The sequence below is a fragment of the Eschscholzia californica genome, unplaced genomic scaffold (assembly GCF_041429995.1).
Source record: "Eschscholzia californica isolate CP2 unplaced genomic scaffold, dmEscCali1.0.p SCAF_3, whole genome shotgun sequence".
Lineage (NCBI taxonomy): Eukaryota > Viridiplantae > Streptophyta > Magnoliopsida > Ranunculales > Papaveraceae > Eschscholzia > Eschscholzia californica.
The window spans coordinates 32,376,533-32,397,980 of NW_028238420.1; the positions used below are offsets into that span (position 1 = coordinate 32,376,533).

A 21,448-nucleotide genomic window follows, 5' to 3' on the forward strand; every position below is an offset into this window, starting at 1 on the left:
GGTCAACTTATGTTTTGTCATTGGTCAAATTGACATAAGACACATGAAAGAAGATCCAATAGTATGGACCTCTGAGTCTGAATGATTTTGGAATCATAAGACATATGTGAATTTTGTTCAACATGGCCATTTGACAAAGTCACCTTTTAGAAAGGGAGAAATGGCTAATAAACTAATAGTCTTTGTACATACAGATGTACGTAAAACTATTAATACACTAACTAGAGATAACCTGAATCCACTTGACGGAATATAAGTCATTCGATTGGATTGAGATGATAAATATTTGAGTTAAGAATTTGATGACCATCAAAGAAGTTGAGAAATAGTTCCTCCACTTGCTCCACAAACACATCATACGGGTGATGAGTCCAGTGGGAGTAATCGAACATGTCAGACATGAGTCGATCAATGATGGGTTTAGGCCAATCTTCCGTACACTTTCTGGGATATATTCTCAAACACGGTCGTTCATCCTAACTAACCAAATTTCGTTAAAAGCTGAAAAGACACCATAAGAGTATGAGTTTGGAATGGTTCCAAAGTAGTCTTTTCTTAAGGTCTAATGATATGAAATTAACGTAAATGGTTTTCGAAAACCAATATTACATACCTAACAGAATATTTCTTTATGGGATAAAGAAATATTATTAGGGGATTCTTTCACAAGCAATCAGAGAACAAGGTGGTTGTTGCTCGTGGTGGTGTCTTCCTTGAAATAAGAGTTATCTAAAAAAGACAAGTGGGAGAAATATTAGATATCGAAGAAATTTGATCTGAGCAACAAAACTGACAGTGATGTACAAATGTTAGAAATTGCGGTTCCTATCTATTCAGAGCCAATAGACATGGAAAGAGAGGTAGAGATGGAAGATCTCAAAGATCCTCCCGCGTAAAGCGAATTAGATTCGCATGAGAACTCTCAAAGAGTTGAGAGCGTCTCAAAGTTGCTCACACCCCTTATAGACCTTGAAAGCTCATAAATCTATCTCAGAGGATGAAGATCCGGCTGAAGAAGAAAATGAGCTAGCTACGCAAAAGCTGTGACGGAATCACTCGGGAACATGGCTTGGAGCCATATGATCAGAATGGAATCCATGTCTGAAATCAAGTTTGGAACTTGGTTTATTTTGCTTAAAGCAAGGGTTCCTGTTAAGTCCAAATAGTTTTTTTAAAGTGAAAAATAGACAAGGATGGAAACATTGGTGTTTCCCAGAGCATGACTAAGAAAGAAGGTCGCAAAATTCATGGTATGGACCAGGAAAGACCAACCCTCGTGTCACAATGCTCAAGACCATAATGATCTATTACTAGCCAAAGAATGTGTACATGACACATTCAGGAGGAAGTTAACTTTTCAAAAGTTAGTGAAAATGCAAACTTCAAAATCCATCGAGGGATTAAAGCGGGCAAGTAGGAGTTGAAATCTTCCATCCAGCAAAGTATACAAGAGTTGTTTTCTTTGGGAATGAAGAGAAATCTTGAATTTACGAAGTTCAAGAAGGTTAGTGGGAGTGACCCAGTTTTCTTCGGTCCTGTATGTAGACGATATACTAGAGATTGAGAACAACTTTTTGATGTTGAAAACAGTTTAGAACTAACTCAACAAAAGAACCACATAAAGGTGAAATGCTTTTGGCACCAAAGATCTAGAGAGATAGATCGAGAAGGTGATAAGACTTGTTCAAGAAATGGTCTTGAAAAGTCCAATGTGAAACACTCAAAAGGAGTATTTCTACTCAAGTCTCATGGCACACTGCTTAGCAAGATTCAGAATCTAAAGGATTCTGATAAGCAAGCACGCATGAGAAAGATGGTTATGCTAAAGGCATAAAGATCGATCATGTGGGACATGATTAGCATTCGCCTCGACGTCGCAAAATACTTGGAGTATCTGTGGTCGTGACGAATCAAATCCAGATGAGCTGATCTGGATCGCACAATGTACTTGAGAAGAACTTGTGAATTCTCGGTAGGAAAATAAAAGGTTGAAAAGTCATATGTTGCAAACTTCTAGAATAAGATGACAATCTAGACATGGAAGAACAATAAGCTGGAAAGGTTCCAAGCAGAGACTGTTGCAAACTTTACAAATAAAAGAAAGTAGTAAAACTTGGGAAGTTTTAATTTAGTATGGTAATACTAAAGATTATCATCGGATGATAACAAGCAAAATCCATATAGATTTAATCTATTAACTAAACTGTCAATTTAGACTAAGTATTGAAATAATACTACGGTCATAGGCATTAAGCTTTAAGCTTAGACAAGTAAGATTGAGGATGTAAGAGTTACACGGGAAGGCTCAATATTACAAACTCTTATTATTAGAAATAAGTTAATTATTTCGTCGTTAAATCATGGTTTAGTGTTTAATCGACAGTCCAAAAATAGTGAAGCATTCCAAGTAGGTTTATCAGATGTGTGATCTGGTAAATGAAACCCTACTAACTGAAATTGAAATAGATTCATTCTTAAGTCCCTAGTTGAGGTCATTGCATTGACAACAATGACTCATGAAGACTAGCATGTGAGATTGACTGATAGCGCTGTTTCATGAGCTATAGGAATATAGTATTTAAGTCAATTACATGAGTGTATGATTGAGAATATACACCGGATAACCCAAACATGAGAGTTCTTCAAATGTTTAAAAAACGTCATGAACAACCAAAGGCAAGATTGGAGAGATTCCTTAAACATGAGTACTCCACTCATCTTCTGTTAGGAATGTCGAACTTTGGTACCGTCAAACGTCGTGTCGTAAAAGGAAGTTATAAAGCAGATTACTGGGGGAGACATGATAGACATGAAGTTAAGTGGGAGTACAAGACTAGATGATGTCCTTCTATTAAGTTAGGATAAGTATCTCCGGGCCACTTGAGGAGAAGCAACTGGAAAATGTGTGGCCACACTCAAATGCATTAATGGTTAATCATTTACTTTGACAATTGTTCTCCAGATCAAGAAAGTCTGAAAGGTATGACGTATCAGATGAGATACGAAGAGACATGGGAATCGAGCATTGCACTTGTTCTAAGTACAAGTGCGAGACTGAAGGATATATCCGTTCGGTATAAGGGAGATGTCCTTCCGAAGGAGTGTCCCTCGACCAAGATGGCAATGCGATCAATTTGTCAGCTAGGATAACGATGACCATATTGTGAAGATCATTCAGTCCGGTCCAATTAGGGGTCGTAGCGTTTTGCTAGAAGCCAACTACGATCGTACAACAGGTTACACATAAGAGTGGTAACTTGATCGGAGAGATTTGACTAGACGGGAATAGGCTAAAGATGGATTAGTTCCAACTAAATAGGTCGAAAAGGTTCGAATAGAGATTCTAAACAAGATAGAAAGATTCGGGCCCAAAAAGGGGTGCCCGACGCAAGACTCTAAGGGCCGGCCATGTGATGGCCGACCAAGGTAACTGGGCCGGCCAGATAAAGCCCATAGTGGGCTGCTCTGGCCGGCCGCACTAAAGGGGAAAAGAGTAATTATCTTTTCTGTGACCCGGAAACTAGAATGACCTAATTTGAATATGATTCTAATTAGTGTTTCTCTATATAAGGGTCATTAGAGAACAGAAAAGGTGTGGATTTTTCTCAGAAAGAAAAATTACACAACTCTCTCTCTCTCTCAACATAATGCTAGTGGAGAGAGAGGATTGTAGAGAAAAAGCTCTCGTTCTATCAACCTAGTCAAGAAGAACGGTTCTTCTCAACCTTCTATTAAGTCCTGGCAGACTAAATGGAAGGGAGATGAAGTCAACCTACTCGGTGTCTCAAGTAGAGGAACGACACTTGGAGCTCTCGATCTTCACACGCAATTGGAAAGGTTTGTGAGAAAAACGCGATAAAGGTATTTATTCCCTTCTAGTTCATTGATTAACTCATGCTTTAAGATCCTGGTAATCTGGTTTTAAACATATAGAAGTTTGAGATTCCGCTTAGAACACTAGATAGTTGTATTAGATACACACAAAATCCTACATGCCCAGCTTGGAATTTCTATAATTTGATGTAAGAATTAAACAGAAATGAAGGAGTAGCTTAGTGGTTGGTTCCCTCACGCATGTAAGGTCCCAGTTTCAAAACCCTGGATACATAACTTTGCCCATTTTTTTTGTCAATTTTCTTCTTTGACCTAACTTGTTTTATCTTAATTCTCAAAAATGATTCCTATATTTTTACCAACTTCAAAAATATCCCCTAAAGATAACTTTTTATCTTTTCTCTTTTTATAGTGATTAAGTATTATCTTAATACCTTTTACCTTAAAGTTTTTAATATCATGGAAGATAGAGGTTATTATAAGGGATAACAAAAGATTTGGTACTTTTTACCACTCTCATTTTCGCCTCATATTTAAGGTCAATTTCTCTTCTTTTCATCTTTCTCTCGGAGAAGACGAAATTCTTTTGTAGAGAGGGACTAGTTCTCCGTTAACGAGCCTTGTTCTCGCTCTTTTTTTTCTCTCTCCCTCTCCTTCTTCAAACTACTATTTACTTAGTTTTAGATAACAAAAATATCAAGATTTATACATATATGCATAATAATTTGTGAAATTTGTCAACATATACATAATATTTACATGATCGATTTATAGTACTTTAAGCTTGCCTAGGCTAGCTGGAAATCCTGGTTCCGCCCCTACTGCCGATAAGTGTCTGGCAGTTTGATTTGGCCCCCAATTGTGTCCGACAATTCGTTTTGGCCCCCAAATTTTGCCAGAGTTACTTGTAGTTTCTTCATCTTTGGTGATGCTCTTGTATTTATTCTTCTTCTTCTTTAGTAGATGTTGTAGATCCCTCTTTCTCTAGTTCTTCACTGAAAGAATTGCCATCTTCTTCACTTTGTTTCCTTTCATGAATCTTGTTGTTAGGTAATCTCATTTGGGTATTTGTTGTTTTATATCACCTATGAATCTTGTTGGATCTGTTGTTCCCGATTGTTGCTGGTAATCTTTTGGACTTCAATCTATGCTAGTTGCATAGACAAAAAACAGAATCTCGCAAAATACAAAACGAAATGGAAAACATAGTTTCTTTGTAGTAGAAACCCTAATTCGCAAAGGATGGTGTTTCAGAAACATGGAAGAAATCAAAAATCTAATTCAAACCCATATATCTATAGTAAGCAGCAAAGTTTCTACCGATTCCGTTGAGTCAGAGCTTCTCTTTAACTTGTTTTTCTTTTCCTTTTACTTTTCCACTTTTTTTTATCAGCCCCTTTTGATTTTCATTATTGTTCACCTTCATTATCCAAAGATTCGGTAACTTTTGTGAAATGGGATTTGATTGGATTTTCATTTGAACAGATAGTTTCAGTAAGAGATGTATATCAAAGTAGCATTGAATCTTCTACTGGGATTTCTAAGAATCGGCGTTTACTTCGACTTGTTGTCGCTGATGGATACTTAGAAATAGTTGGTATTGAGTACTCCCATATACCTTCAATTGATGATCATATTGTTCCCGAGACTAAGCTATTATCACTTTACTTGATTCTGCAAATTTTATTAAAATCTCATGGATTGTTTTTATTCTTATATTAGATGAGTTATGTTGTTGATGGATATCAGAAGAAACCATCATCTTCTCTAATCATTGATCTAGATGATGGCGGTGGTAGGTGAAGATGATGGCGGTGGTGGGTGAAGATGGTGATGAGAAAAAGCAAACGAAAGAAAAAAGATAAATAAATTAATATTAGCAGTCAGTTAAAGAGAATAAAAGGAGAAGAAAAAAGAAAAATGAAAGAAAAAGATATTTACAAAAATGTCACAAGGACAAAGTTGGAATGTTTGACAAAATTTGGGGGCAAAAACGAACTGTCGGACACAATTGGCGGTCAAATCGAACTCCTGGTCACAAATTGGGGGCCAAAACGGTGAGTTGGTCAAAAATTGGGAGACAAAACGGCATTAACCCCTTTTGATATGGATCAATTCGCAAAAAATTTCAACCATTTTAGACCAAACTAGGGGACCAAAATGGAATCACTTTAAAAACCAGCCACCTCATCTTTCCCTCTCTCTCATCCATTTTTCATCACCTCTCTCCTCCATATCATCAAAACCAGCCACCTTATCATCTTCTCCGCCGAAGGTCGTCGGCCGGTCAAATTTTCCGCGACCTTCAATTTGTTTTCTTTTTTCTTTCTCTTATTCCTTTTTCTTCCTCTCTTCTCTCTTCTTTCTTTTCTTTCTCTTCCTTGGAATCACTTTCTACTATCTCTCTCTAAATCACTTCCTTGGAATCCCCTTCGTCAGAGCTTTAGAGAGAGAGAAAAAGAGAATAGAAACTGACTGCAAGGAAGCGAAAGAAAAGAAAGAAGAGAGAAGAGAGAGGAAGAGAGAGGAAGAAAAAGGAAGAAGAGAGAGAAAAAGAAAAAAATTGAAGGTCGTCGAAAAATTTGGTCGGCGACCTTCGATGAAGAAGATGATGAGATGGATGGTTTTGATGATGTGGAGGAGAGAGGTGATGAACTGGAAGAGAGGGAGAGGGAAAGATGAGGTGTATTTAATGTTTTTAAAATGAATTCCATTGTGGCTCCCTTAGTGTGGTCTAAAATGGTTGAAACTTTTCGGAAATTGATCCATATCAAAAGGGGGTCTTTTTTAAATTAAAATTATCACTTTTATAGGAAGGGCAATTATGAAAACAAAAAAAATTAACCTCTTTTACTGATAGTGTTATCAAAAGGAGACCAATTTTGAATTTACGGAAAATAGGGAGCTAAAAAAAAGCTAATCACAAAATAGGGGCCGAAAAAAGAAATAATTCTAAAATTTATACGGAACTAATATAAGTTACTAATTACAATTATTTAACATTTTGTTCTATGATATTTTATTTGGAAAACCATCATGTCTATAGTTGATGAACTTGAACTAAAAAGAATGTCTAAATTTACTTGACCAAATCAATTATGACTTTTCTATTTTGTTAAAATAAAATATAATTTAAATAGTTGTAGGGTAAGAGTGAACCATTCCTTCTGAGAAAACATTGATACACCTATACTAGTATATGGTTTCAACAAAAAAAAAAAACAATAATATGTTAAAACATATTAAATTATTTCTTTGTAAATTTCTAATTATGTCAGATAAAAACCAAAAAAGTGTCAAAACAAAAGGCCAAGAATTTTCCAACTCGAGTTTTAAATGAGGAACAACTTGTCTAAATTTTGAGTATATATTTTAACTAACTAGATTATTGTGTTTTCATATATAGTTTATGGTAGAATCGATCAGTATTAAAAACAAATTTGAAAGAGGCTACGTTCTTAATCCGCTTTGAACTTCCTAGATGTTAGGGTCGCCCAGTATATGAGACCGAAAATCTACTTTTCACCAACACTTCTAACCACAAATAGAACTTTATTTCTTGAAACCTCTTTAATATAACACAAGACTTTACAAAGGAGATACTCTAACTTTAGATATCTAACCAAATTTGGAAGAAGACTTTGACTTTGATAAACTTTTACTTTGACCGGATAAAATGTTAATATCCACAACTCTAAACCATCGCTTTTAACGGGATCCATTTTCTTGTCGTGAAGAATAATAAACTACCGGAAGACCAAAAACTCTTCTTACCACCACAACCACCACCTGATACAAAACAAAACTCCACCAATTAATAAGACAGAGAAAAAATTCATTCTAGAGAGAGAAAGTATAAATTTTTAGAGAGAGAAAGTTTCACGATTGGTTTATGATACATACTCATATTTTACCATAATCATCTGATCTAGATCTCGTTTCTATTCTCTAATCTTCATACGGTTTGTCTTTTTCAGTTGATCCAGGTCGTGATTTTGCTGTTGTATTCTTTTTGATTCTGTAATCATTGAAAATACGGATTAGGTTCGGAATTAGGATTTTATTGATTCGGTATGTGGAAAGATCCTGGAGCTCCGACTGATTCTTTCTATGAAGTTCGTGCTGAATGCACTGATGTTCCGAAGACTAAGTTCAAGATCAAGGTTTGAATTTAACATTTCATTTTTGTTTGAAAATGTGTTAAAATCAATTTGTTCTTGTTTTGATTTTTCTGAATTTCTGAATAGAAGTGTCTATTTTGATCAAATTGTTTCATGTGAAAAGTAACTGGAATGTGAATTAGGTTGTTTGGTCCAAAATCCATTAGCTTACTGGAGAAAAATGCTTTTTAGTTAATGATCGGATTTTATAGATTGTGATTATTGCGAAATTTTGGCAATAACATGAAGTTTAAACATGGAGAATCAGGGAAGAATAGAATCTTATGGTTAAACAATTTACCAACATTCTCATTTCCAATTGTCGAAAATAGAAAGAAAAAGGATTTATCCATTATAGTAGAGAATCTACTTTTTCTAGATTATAATTGAAAACAATATGTAAGAACCCTTATAAAGTTAGCAATCGCAGGTTCGCAATTATCGTTATCTAGTGCTTTTGTATTTAGTTTTTGGAATGGAACTTCGTAGTTAAGCCTATAATGAGCTATAATTAATGGATGTTTATCTCTTGACTTGTCCTTCAATTTTCCTTTGTTTATTTCCTGTATGTTTGTCCTTTAATTTTCCTCATTCACAAATTTCTGGGTGTCTTTCATAGTATAGTCGGATCGCCGCTCATGATTCATGAATGCTTTGCCCTTGTATTGTTGCATAATTATTCAACTTGAAAGTGAACCCTCTCTTGGGTCATTACTCAACATTTTAGTTTTGAACACGATATAGCTGAGTTTTTGTGTGATCATGGAGTCACTTTTATAGCAATTTTTTTTGTTTAGATTTTATAGTTGTTGTTTGATCTATTTATGCAGGCTGGTAAAACTCTTAGTGAAAGGCGATGGCGGGCGGCATTTAGTCCTGAGGGTCATTTGGACATAGCCAAAACACTTAGCCGAATCCATCGTGGGGTAAGGACATCATATATTTTCTTTAGCAAAGCCACTTTATGACTCGCTATCATTCAATTAGGAGTCCTCCCATTATCAATGACTATGAGTGACCAGATGCTACTTCACATAATCAGATTCGGAAATGCTAGAATCACAAAGGATTTTGCCAGATAATGTTGAACTGTTGGTTATTGTTTTGAGTGATTACATCATATACATCATCTGGTTTTGTTTCTGTTTTTGTTTCTTATTTTTATTTTTTCTTCGGTTCTTCTTACTTCGAACAAACCGGCAAATAGTTATTGGTTTTTCAATATGATTAATTGATAGATAAGAATAATAAGTTGCTGTATTTGCACCTTAATTTGCAGCCTTCTCAAGAAAATAACAACTCTTCCTTATTTCGATCTCTTATACTCACAAGCAGGCAGCATGTGTGTTATAGTTTTTTAGTGATATAGAGTAATTTTACGAGAAGTAATCCTGTTTAGTAGCATTACATAGTTTATTAAATGCAACAAGCAAACATATTCCTATGTAAAAGCATATATGGGTTTTGTCAAACTTTTTTTTGTTTGGTTTGTCAAAAAGCTTTTATGGGGTGATTTTGGAACTTCTCCAAATTATCCACATTTCCTCCTCACAGAATAACTTTATAAACTGTATGATGGAAATGGATGAAAACCCATTTACAGATTTTTCTCCTACTATTCAGCATACTGATTATTTTAAGAACAAACAATTTACCTTGCTATACGTGAAATTGTTTATCAGTTCGAATCATGTGTGTATTAATTTCTGGGTATTAAACAGTATGTTTTGCTTAAATAGGGAATACATCCATCAATAAGAGGAGAAGTTTGGGAGTTCTTACTTGGTTGCTATGATCCAAGGAGTACATTTGATGATCGAGATGATATACGAAAACGTCGGAGGTAACTATATCCGCATACCTGGATGCTATTATGTTTCTAGTAAGTGTAAAAGTTATCTTGAGATTAGTGCATGATTGGGACTAGAACACAATGTGCTGGGCCTGCTGGGTTTATGATACTTAGGTGGAGATGCATTTATTTGCTGTTCAACATGATTTTTGAACTGGAGTTATACAGTAATTGAAGATAACTGTAATTTGATAATGCACTTCCAAGTGACAGAACATTCCACTTCTTGCAGCAAACCTATAATATGATTCTTCCCTTGCTCTCTAGTGAACTCACATTCAAATTAAAGACCCTGCCCACCTTGAGTAGCAGCTCAGCTTAAAACTACTAGATTTGTTGCTAAGCTAATCAAACAAATAATATGTATCAGTTTTAAAAGGGGTAAAGTAATGAACCCTTAATAAAAAGAACGGAATTCATTCTTGAAGAACAAAATTTGCAGCTAATTTAGGGGATCTTATCTAAATTCTCACTTATTGAGAAATGACCAACGCCAATGCTATTTACTTCAGGGCGCAATATGCCACATGGAAAGAAATCTGCAGGCAAATGGATTCTGTGGTTGGCAGTGGCAGGATTATCACTGCACCCTTAATCAGTGAAGACGGAGAGCCTCTTCAAGATCCCTTGAATATTTTGGAAGCAAATCCAGACAGAGGATTTAAATCTAATCAACGAGAAAATGGCACCAATTCATGTGACAACGCATCAAATGTTTCTTCAAGTGCACCACAAGGGGACGAAAGCTGCAAGAAGCATGTTCCTCTGGACAAGAAAGTAATTCAGTGGAAGCTTACTCTACATCAAATCGGTAATTTTATATCTAAAAATGGTGCTAGTAATTGTAAAATTAAAATTTGATCGTCATTTCCTTTTGTTATTTAAATATCCTATGATAAGCTAACAAACTTCAGGACGTTACCAATGCTCTTCATAATACTTCTTTCTGGTTCTCTTTAACACTTGGCCCAAAGACACGATAGAGGTATATCAAGTAAAGTCACTGAAAAAACAGGTTTACAGCATGACAGCATGTCGACTGTCGAATATCGTAGTCTCATCCCGTTACTACTTTGATACTGTTGAGGTACACCTACCCATGTGATGGAGTACAATATTCTATTATATACTAGTCTTGTTACATCCGCAGAAAGGGATAGTTAAAATGCTGTGAAGTACAACATTTTTTGGGGAGGTACGGTATCACAAGATATGTATAGAAGCATTAGGGATCTGTAGAAACTGATGGCAGTACCACATTTTGTCTATTGATTTTCATTCCCAGTCATGAAACGGAGGCACAACTAATGCAGCCACAGTAAGCTTTATATTTACTGCAGCATGTAGAAAAGGAAACGGGGAAAATGAACATCATTCCATGTTTGACTTCTAACATTCATTGACACTGAGTTCTTCACATACATATTATACAAATCAAAGATGTTTCAACGGAAATTTTTATGTCCTGACTGGCGCTTTTTTAAGTAAGATCGGTATGATTTGATTATTTTGGTCTGATAACAAACAAAATTAATTGTACGGTACGTCAAATAGAGACTCTTTATCCATCTATACATTATCTTAAAGTTAGCTGTTTGACATGGAGATATGCCTCCTTTTGCTATGACTATGTTTATACTGATGGATGGTTTTTTAATTAATCACTTCTGAATCCAGTAGTGTTTTCTTATTTTGTGAAACAAAATCAAATTTTGTGGTGATATAATGAACTTATAAAATTTCCTGAAGTAGTTGTAACCTTTTATAGATGCATTGATATTTATGGTAGGTCTCGATGTGGTTCGCACTGACAGGACACTAGTCTTTTACGAGAAGCAAGAACATTTATCAAAGCTTTGGGATATTCTAGCAGTTTATGCCTGGATAGATAAGGATGTCGGCTATTGTCAAGGTAAGAAGTCAAAATCATAGTTTTCTAGATGATGGTAATGGTTGACCTCAAACCTGTAAGCAGTCCGCAAGTATTTTGTTCTTCGGATAACCCTCTGATAGACATTCTTTCAAGTTTCAGGAACTATAATATCATCGCTCCAATCCTTGCTTAACCATTACATTAAATGTATTAAGTTGATATAAATGAGGTCTATTATCTATACATGTCCATATATCATTGAGTCTGCAACTTCCGATTCCAGCATTGTGTGCAGTAGATAAAAAATGGAAGTTCCCGTGTCATGTTGGTCACCCTGACACCCTCCATGCCCAATTTTTAAAAACCAATCCACCAGTAAAATTGTCTAAGAAATACAATGTACTTTTACCCGTGATTGTCCACTACTATCCAGAACCGGGTTTTGAGGGGATTCTCGAGTTTTAAACTGCAGACTCTAGCCCTACATTAGTTTGCTTTTTCTTCTTAGCCAAAGTTTTATAATATTTCTGTGCTTATTATTTGCTGTGCAGTGCTTAACTCTAAAAATATTGTGAGCAGGAATGAGTGATCTCTGCTCTCCCATGATTATCCTTCTTGAAGATGAAGCAGATGCATTCTGGTGCTTTGAGCGCTTGATGCGCAAATTGGTAAGTTTTTAATCATAAAGAATGTTGCTAGCTTAAAAATCTAGTAGTTGTTTCAAGTTCTTTAGTAGGACCGAAAATGTGAACACTTGCGCTCTAGAACATTAGTCGTCTCTAACTCTCTACATTTCTAAATTAACATATTTGAAACCTCTTTCTATTTGAAATTACTTTCTCCTTATTAATAAGATGTAGGACCCTTTTACATCAAGGTGCTCATAGAGGCTACCTTCTAATAAGTTTAGTAATTAAACTCATTACTTCATGGACTTGTAAGTTACAAGTTCCTTATTAATAAGCTATAGGACCCTTTTGCATCAAGGTGCGCATGAATGCAACATAGGCTATGGACCTTGCCCACCTTTATCCAGATGCAAAAGTGTAATCAGACTACCAATTATTTCTGCCAAAGGATTTAAAAGTGCTGACAAACTCATTGCTCATCATTCACATGGTGATGATCCATCTTCTCATTCTTGATAAGATGTCTGCTTACATCGAAAGATTTTCACAAACATGAAGGAATTTATCTATTCCTTCCTGTGCAGTTTCATCTGTTTGTTTGTTATTTTCTACTTTTATCTTCTCGAATCAATCTAAAGCTGCAATTTTATCTCCTTTCGTATAAAGAGAGGAAACTTCAGATGTACAGATAGCTCTGTTGGAGTAGAGACGCAACTTACTAATCTGGCAGCAGTTACACAAGTTCTTGATCCAAAGCTTCATCAACACCTAGGTACTATTTGCTTATCCTTTTGCTTGTGCCAGCATTGGCGCATGGTTTTCCAGATTAGACAGTTTCAGATTCCTAGTATCTTTTAGTACTCTACACTATGTACATGATTACTCATCGCATCTAAACGGTATGACCCCAATATTTGAAAGATGGCTCCGAGAATGTTATGACGTGATTTCTTATTCTGATTGTTGTTTAGCTTTCTCCCTTTTGGACCATTATAATCATGAGCATTATCGTTCTCTAATCTTGTGAAGTTGGCATAGAATTTCCTTTTCACAATCCACTCACTCAGAGCTAGTCTTGACACATGAATCTGAATTATTGACGCACAAATGAGACCAATTTCTGCTTATCCTTTCGCTAGGTAGTACTTGTGTAAGTGCTATCATAGGACCAATGTCTAGTTATCCCACATGAATTTGACAAAATTGAGTTTGAAATTCTTATAGGCATAATAATGGCTAAAAAAATCAAACTCTGTTTTGCCAAACTCATTAGGCTGACACGAAATTGGTCTATGTGGTAGCATTTCACATCACCGAGGCACAAAAAGAATGTAAAAAATTTGCAAAACTTCCGCATATACCAAGCAGAGCCTAATTATAAATTACCTTATTGCACATCATCGACTAATGTAGATCGTAGTCGATTTCTCAAAAAAAAAAAACAGTTTTGTAGGGAACATTTATACCTTGTGATACTATCAACTGTATGAACATCATATGAGGTTTTACTACATTCTAAGGAAATGGATAATGAACTTCAGATTATAATTTTAATGCCTGTATGTTTCTACCATAAGACATACTAATTAGTAATTACTAATCATATCGATTCTGACCTTGGAGCACAGAGACGCTAGGGGGAGGTGACTATCTTTTCGCATTTCGTATGCTTATGGTCTTATTTCGTCGAGAATTCTCATTTGGTGATTCATTGTATCTTTGGGAGGTATATTTCAACAAACTTTAATTATCTCATCTCCTTTTGTCTCAGAAATTATGTTTCATTTGCAATATCCTACTTTTTGGCATTACTTGTGACTCTAAAGTAATATTCATGTTTAACTATTATCCAACTAAGTGAAGCTCACTTTGATTGAATGGAAACATGTACGTCTCTCCACTGGAGAGACCAGGGTTCTGTTCGAATATTTCCGTTTAACTATTACGCAATTAAAGGGGCTAATGTAGCAATCAGTAACAATGTGGATTTCATCATAGTCTAACAATGGAAAAAACACATCAAATCTAACATTTTGTCAAAGATGATTTCGTATGTTAAGACTGCTCAAATATGCAATTTACGCACTACAAATCTAAAACATTTTATTTACTTGAGTAGATGATGTGGGCCTTGGAATACGACCCAGATCTGTTTGCGCTGTATGAAGAACCCGAATCTTCTACTAGTGGATCTAAAGGAAAACCAAGGTCATCACGTCAATTCGGGAAGTTTGAGAGAGAAAATATGAAGAATGGAGCAAAAGATGGAGAAGAAGGTCCAGTTCCTATTTCGGTTTTTCTTGTTGCTAGCGTCCTGAAGGAGAAAAGCACAAAACTATTGACAGAAGCAAAAGGTTTGGATGACGTTGTCAAGGTAAGGCCTAAATTGTTCAAACTGTCTTTTTCAGTATAATCCCTTCGAACTTGCCAAAAACTAAATCTCGTAACATCTAAAACTTTATACTTTTTTCTTCTCTCTTTAGTTTTTTGATCCCTTGGTGTGTCTTACTTCAGATATTGAACGATATTACTGGAAATCTAGATGCCAAAAAAGCTTGCACCGGGGCAATGAAGCTTCATAAGAAGTATTTAAAGAAGGTACGCTATCTAGCTCGTTTGCCTTTTCGTAAATTAAGCTTATGGTGTTTATCTTCACATTATAAGTACATTTTTCTAGAAAAGGCTTTTCAGTTTCTTGACACAGAGGTGATGTTCGGTTTTACGCGCCTAAGTCAGATTCTTAAAAACGCGTATTGAACTAAATATTATAGTTAATTGAGACAAAGATTCGACTTGATATAAAATGTAGTCTACTTTACTTTAGAGTTTGCAAGATTGGAAGTTCCATACAATACGCAACATTTAAGTCATTCGGGTTCAGATACCTAAGGGTACAATTAGATGAGTCCTATTCTGACTATTATAAATTATGATTTCACGCGCAGGCAAAGAATAAAACTTGACACCTGAAACAAATCATCGAAGACGACTCCAAATTTTTCCTCCAATAATGAGTTTGTCTGATGCTAATAGGCAGTTTGTTGGACAAAGAATAATCAATTATATAGTTCAGCTCAGAGGAAGCTTATAGTGTGGTTAAATTTATCCTCATTCTACGTTTGTATATTTAAAACCCTGTTGTAATTTTTCTTGTTACGAATTTTTATTACCAATTCTTGTATTGATGTTTGTAATTTATAAGGGTTGATTACTTGATTAAAAGAAATGAAGACGAATCTATACTCTCATTTTGGTATTCTTTTTGTGTGGGTTCAATATAATTCCTTCCAAGATCGCGTTTCGTGCACAAGAAATGAATGTGATTCATATAAATAGCAATACCTTTATTGCTTGAATTAGTTGCGAATAAGATTGGTCGAGATTGATTTTGTTTGTAGATAATTTGATTAGCAAGAAACTCATTCGCCATGGGATTTGAGATTGTGTCTAAACACTTTTTCTTCCAGGAATAAGATTTCTAATGCATTCTTCTACCACACACCATTTTGGCATATAGTTTTGGGTTAATTCCGTTTTAGTCTCCAATTTGTAACCAACTCATTGTTTTGGCCCTATAAGTGCCTTGCAGTTTAATTTGGAGCACCAGTCGTTTGAATCCTATTTCCTCCGGGGTACCTTGGTCCTTTTTATTTTTCAACTCCAGCGCCCCCCGTCCCATCCAATCGCCTCGGGGATCAAGAACAGCCATCGCTTGTATTATATCCACCTAGACCTCAAATTGGTCCTCGGCTTGAATACGGGCGAGGCGGGGAAAGATAAGTATGAGTCCTATGGAGGGAGGGGGAACATTCAGGCGCATTTCTCAAAATCCTCCACTGCATCCAGGATCACAAGTGGAACGCTAAGTAGGGGCTCCCAAGGGTCAAAAAATTTCAATTTTTTCCAGAAGTATCACTCGGAGCTAAAGTGAAATTAATTTTTAAATCTTAAAAAACACAATAAAGCTCCTCATCTCTCTCTCTCTCTCTCCATTTTATCACCTCTCTCCTCCACTTCATCTCTTTGGCCACCGCATCATCTTCTCTGATGAAGTTCGCCTGCGGGTTAATTTTTCGACGACCTTCAAACATTTTTTTTTCCTTTTTCTTCCTCTCTCTTCTTCTTCCTACTTCTTCATTTACGTATTCTTCTTACTTTTTTTTACCGTTTCTTTTCATCTCTTCTCTACCCTCTCCCACTCTTTACTCTCATAGTCCAGCAAAGGGGAGGATCCGCTTCACCAGACGTCTAGACTTGGAACTTTAGATCCAGATGATGATCCAGAAACTAGACGTCCGGCGTAGGGGATCCTCCCCCTCGCTGGACTGTGAGAGTAGAGAGATCCCCTTCGCTGGACTGTGAGAGTGAAGAGAGAGGGTAGAGAAAGAGATGAAAAGAAAGGAGAAAAGAAGAAAAGAAGAAGAGAGGGGAAGAAGAAAAAAATTAAATTTTTTTTATGTTTGAAGGTCGTTGGAAAATTAGCCGCCCGACGACCTTCATCGGAGAAGATGATGGGATGGCGAGAGGGGTGAAGTGGAAGAGAGATGTGATGAAATAAATGAGAGAGGGAGAGGCTAGGGGGCTTTAATGTTTATACAGTTTTTGAAAATTAATTTCATTTTGGTCCCCAAGGGCACTTCCGGAAAAGGTTGAAAATTTTCTAGTCCTCGGGAGAAAATCGAACTGACGGACACTTACAGGGGTCAAAACAGTGAGTTGTTAAAAAATTGGAGGCCAAGACAGAATTGACGCTATAGTTTTTGGCAATCACATTCATATTCTACGAGCAAACACAACTTAAGACTTACACACCAAAACCGTTATCTCACGGTTTAGTACCATCCTTTCATGGAGATGAGCATACTCAATTCGGAGGAGGAGCCATTACAACAAGTAGGGGTGTACATTTAGTATCCGAACCGACCAAACCAATCCGACCCAAACGGATTTGAGCGGTTTGGGGACTGATTCAATGGTTAGCTGGATTAATCCGGACATAAAAGGTCAAAACCGAAGGATTCAGCTCGTCTATGGATTTGTTTGACAGATAACTAAAATAATTGAACCAAATCATTTATTATAATCTTTGATCAGTATATTATATAAAAATATATATGATTGGGAATGATGGATGATGGAGATTCAACTGTTTGTCGTCATTTTATCTAATTCCTCGAATGTTGATAAACTATGTCGGATTAATTACGTACATGTAGATTTAATGGTTTGTGATGCCATACTAACTTTAGCAAGTTTTAAAGTCGTAAACTCAAAATTTTGTTCATAGTAAAATTTTAACTTTTAGTTCGATTATCCAACCGAATTTACCAGTTCATGCATAGTTTGGTTCTAATCGAGATCTACAACAATCGACCCCTTTGGATCGTATTACGGACATGCTTAAAGAATCCCTTACAGAACTGATGTTGACCCCTAACAACAAGGGTTATGAGCCAAATTGGATAAAATGACGACATAGTTTATCAACATATGAGAAACAAATGGGATTATTATTGGAGTATATTTTTTGTCTCTAAACTATTTTTCAATATGATGTAGACGCAGCGGAATTAAAATAAGAACAATAAAATAAACGAAGAACGGTAAAGAAAACGATAAATAAACTAAAACTTAATTAACTTCAATGGTTTTTCTCTTCAATGTGTATATCAAAATAGTCTAGACCTCCTTTTATAGGATAATAGACTTTCCTAGATAGACTCAAACTAGGATTCCTAAATATTAAAGATACTTAAAACATTGAAACTCCTAAATAATAGAAATACCAACATAAGGTAATTTCCTAATCCTAAACTAACTAGGACCACTATTGTGGCCGACCGGGACGTGGGCACGCGTGGAGTGGGCCCACGTGTTATGCGCCTGATCATAGCGAAATTCTTCATTATCTGCTAACGTCTCAAGCCAAATTAGTTGATTATCTGCATATAGTTGAGCTCCCCAATACCTGTTATCTTGTGAAATTTTGCCTTTAAACCTCGTAAAAGTGGTAGCATTATCAAGTTGTGATCGTTTATTGGAAGATCATGGGGTACTACTATAATTTGAATACGAAATAGATTTCTCCCATGATAATGAATGAAGGTTTATTTGATCATGGGGAGTCGAAACTGTCAAAGCTCCTGGATCCCAAATAAAATCAAAATCATCTTCTTCTATTGTTGGGGAATATTCATCTTCTTCAGTTTCAACTTCGTTGTGATCTTCATATTTAATATCAATGGAATCACTGTTAGTACTTCTTTATAGTTGGAATCATCTTTTTCAACTTTTTGTTCTTCTTCTTCTTTAACTACAACTTCTTTGTAATCAACTTCGTCAACTTGTTCAAACTCTTCTTTTTCTTCTTTTATTACTTCTTCATGGTTAATGGAAATAAGAGGTTGTGAATAATAATAGTACGGTGGTGGTGTATAATAAGAAGATGGAGGTGATGGTGAATATGGTGGTGAGTACGGTGGTGGTGTATAAGAGTACGGAGGTGATGTGAGACATAATTGATGCGATAAAATTTTATGATTCGAAACAAGGATGTCGTCTCTCGGAATGTCATATGAATCATAAAATTTGGTCAGACATTGATGTTTCGTATCTCGACTAGGATTTAGATTTGATGAAGGAAAATTACTTCCTTCTTCCTCCTCCGCCATTCACTGAATTTTGTTCCTTTTTTCCTGAACTTCTCCTTCAATATCATCGATCTTAGTGATAGAAGTAACTTCGGAGAACTGTCTTCTCAATTCAATTTTTGTTTCTACACATGACAAACATTCATCGAGAGGAAGAAAACCATACCTGAAAATACTTTTCAGTGTATCCTAATCATCAATGATCGATTTTCCTTGATCAATAAGTCTCCATTGCAGGGCATTATATTGTTCATAGATTCTTTCGGACATATATTGCTCAATCAAAAAAACCTTATCTTCGTCGGGAACGTCTTGATTTCTGAACCAATCTTCCATGTGTTGAATCCAGAAATTTATATGAAATTGACCTTCGAAGAGTGGAATTTTAGAAATTTGATGAATTTTTCTTTCATCTTCTCGATCAATATAAAATTGAGTTATGTATCTCGAATAGGATCCCAAGATAAACGTGGAAAAAATTTCCAACATTCAAGAGGAGATGTATCCATAGATGAATACCACTTGATGTAGACGCAGCGGAATTAAAATAAAAACAATAAAATAAACGAAGAACGGTAAAGAAAACGATAAATAAACTAAAACTTAATTAACGTCAATGGTTTTTCTCTTCAATGTGTATATCAAAATAGTCTAGACCTCCTTTTATAGGATAATAGACTTTCCTAGATAGGCTCAAACTAGGATTCCTAAATATTAAAGATACTTAAAACATTGAAACTCCTAAATAATAGAAATACCAACATAAGGTAATTTCCTAATCCTAAACTAACTAAGACCACTATTGTGGCCGACCGGGACGTGGGCACGCGTGGACGTGGGCCCACGTGTTATGCGCCTGCATCACAATAATAATCCCATTTGTTTCTCATAAATCCTCTTATAACCTTCCATAAATATCTCACCATCTTCATTTGCCCAGTTCAAGACATATCTTTTCCTCTTCTGTCTCACTTACATCAAATTGGATTTCACATTTTCTTTTTATATTCATTCATCTTCTCAATTTGGTTTCATGTTTTGGTTTTGCTCATATCTTACTTTGTGTTTTTAGTTGAAGCAACAATAAACATGGTGGTTTAAGCAACTTTAATGTTTTTTGGTTCGCCAATCTACAAATCTTGTTTTTGAAACTCTAGTTCTGATTTGTATAGTTTTAAAAATATTTTTTGTACTTTCAGGATATGTTTTTCTTTACTTTAAATCTATTTTTGATCTGGTTGTTAATGCATTTTCATTTTTTTTTTGAGATTAAACTCCAAGAGTCATTACATTTGAATGACATTGATACATCATGGTTACAATATGCAATACATCAAGACTTGATCTCACGACCTCATGCGCTTAAGAGGGAGTGTCCAACAACTGCACCAAAGGGTGGTGGAGTAACGCATTCTCATTAGATATTAGGTTGTTAGTTTGAGGTTTATAATTTTTTTTGAAAATTAAAAAGTACAGGTATGATCTGTTTTTTTTAGTTTTTTCTCTCATCAACTTTTGTTTTTCGGGTGACATTAGTTTTTAGAAACTAAATTGTTGGCAAAACCAATATATTTTGTTTTTTCATGAAAGATGCATTGCTTTTAGCATAATACTATTTGCTTTCTCGACGAATCCAGGAGTACAATTTCAACCGAAAGAGGCGACATTTCTATCAGATGTTGAATTTGACCCTGGTGTGAAATCTTGAATATCACGTCAATGAAAATGTCGTTAGAACATTGTGTAGAGCAAAACTGAAATTGATCATGGTAGTTTCATACTTGCATGAGAAAAACATATTCAACTCTGGTCAAGTTTGGTTTTGGTTTAAAGTTTTGGTTTTGGTTTTAAAGTTTCGTCATTGTTTAATGTATTAGTTTTTGTTAACTACAATAAGAATTTTGCTTGAACAATGAAACCGCTTACGTTATAAGCCAAAGGATTATTAACAAATTTTGTAATTCGGATTCCTCTCCCAACAATTATTTTACATTTAGCATTGAACAAGATAACATTTTTAATGTGCACTTTCCATTTTGCCTTGTCGAAAAAATAATATGTCCTAAATCTTACCTTTGTGCACTTGTCAAACACATTAACGACCAAATATCATTTTGACTTGAGCATTTGCTGTCTAGTGAAAAAAACAAGATATTATACAATTATCCTATGAATTTGGCAAACAAATCAGCGGACAAATAACATTTTGACTTATTAATTTTGATTCTTGCAACTTCTCTAAGGAAAGATGGAAGCAGAATAAGTCTCAGAAAAGTGGTATATCCGGTTGGACGAATTTTGTAGTATTTCAATAAAGTTTTATTATTTCGTTCCACTACCAGCAGACTCAGTTCATAATGAAATTTGAATCTTCTATTCTTGTAATGTTTCTGCAAATTCATGATAGATGCATAAAAAGGTGAAAAGTCTCTCTTTAACATATGTTATTT

The 21,448-nt window shown here is 35.3% G+C and overlaps 1 protein-coding gene across 1 annotated transcript; it reads left to right on the forward strand.

Annotated features, from left to right (window-relative positions):
- Window positions 1-7,538: 7,538 nt before the first annotated feature.
- On the forward strand, window positions 7,539-15,596 carry LOC147549591 (rab GTPase-activating protein 22-like). The gene is made up of 11 exons (XM_086669577.1): window positions 7,539-7,997; window positions 8,825-8,920; window positions 9,734-9,837; window positions 10,359-10,657; window positions 11,636-11,758; window positions 12,299-12,387; window positions 13,015-13,120; window positions 13,977-14,074; window positions 14,468-14,722; window positions 14,863-14,946; window positions 15,294-15,596. Exons 1-11 carry the CDS (start codon window positions 7,908-7,910, stop codon window positions 15,309-15,311), a joined length of 1,362 nt encoding a protein of 453 aa, XP_086525703.1. The 5' UTR covers window positions 7,539-7,907; the 3' UTR covers window positions 15,312-15,596.
- Window positions 15,597-21,448: the final 5,852 nt, after the last annotated feature.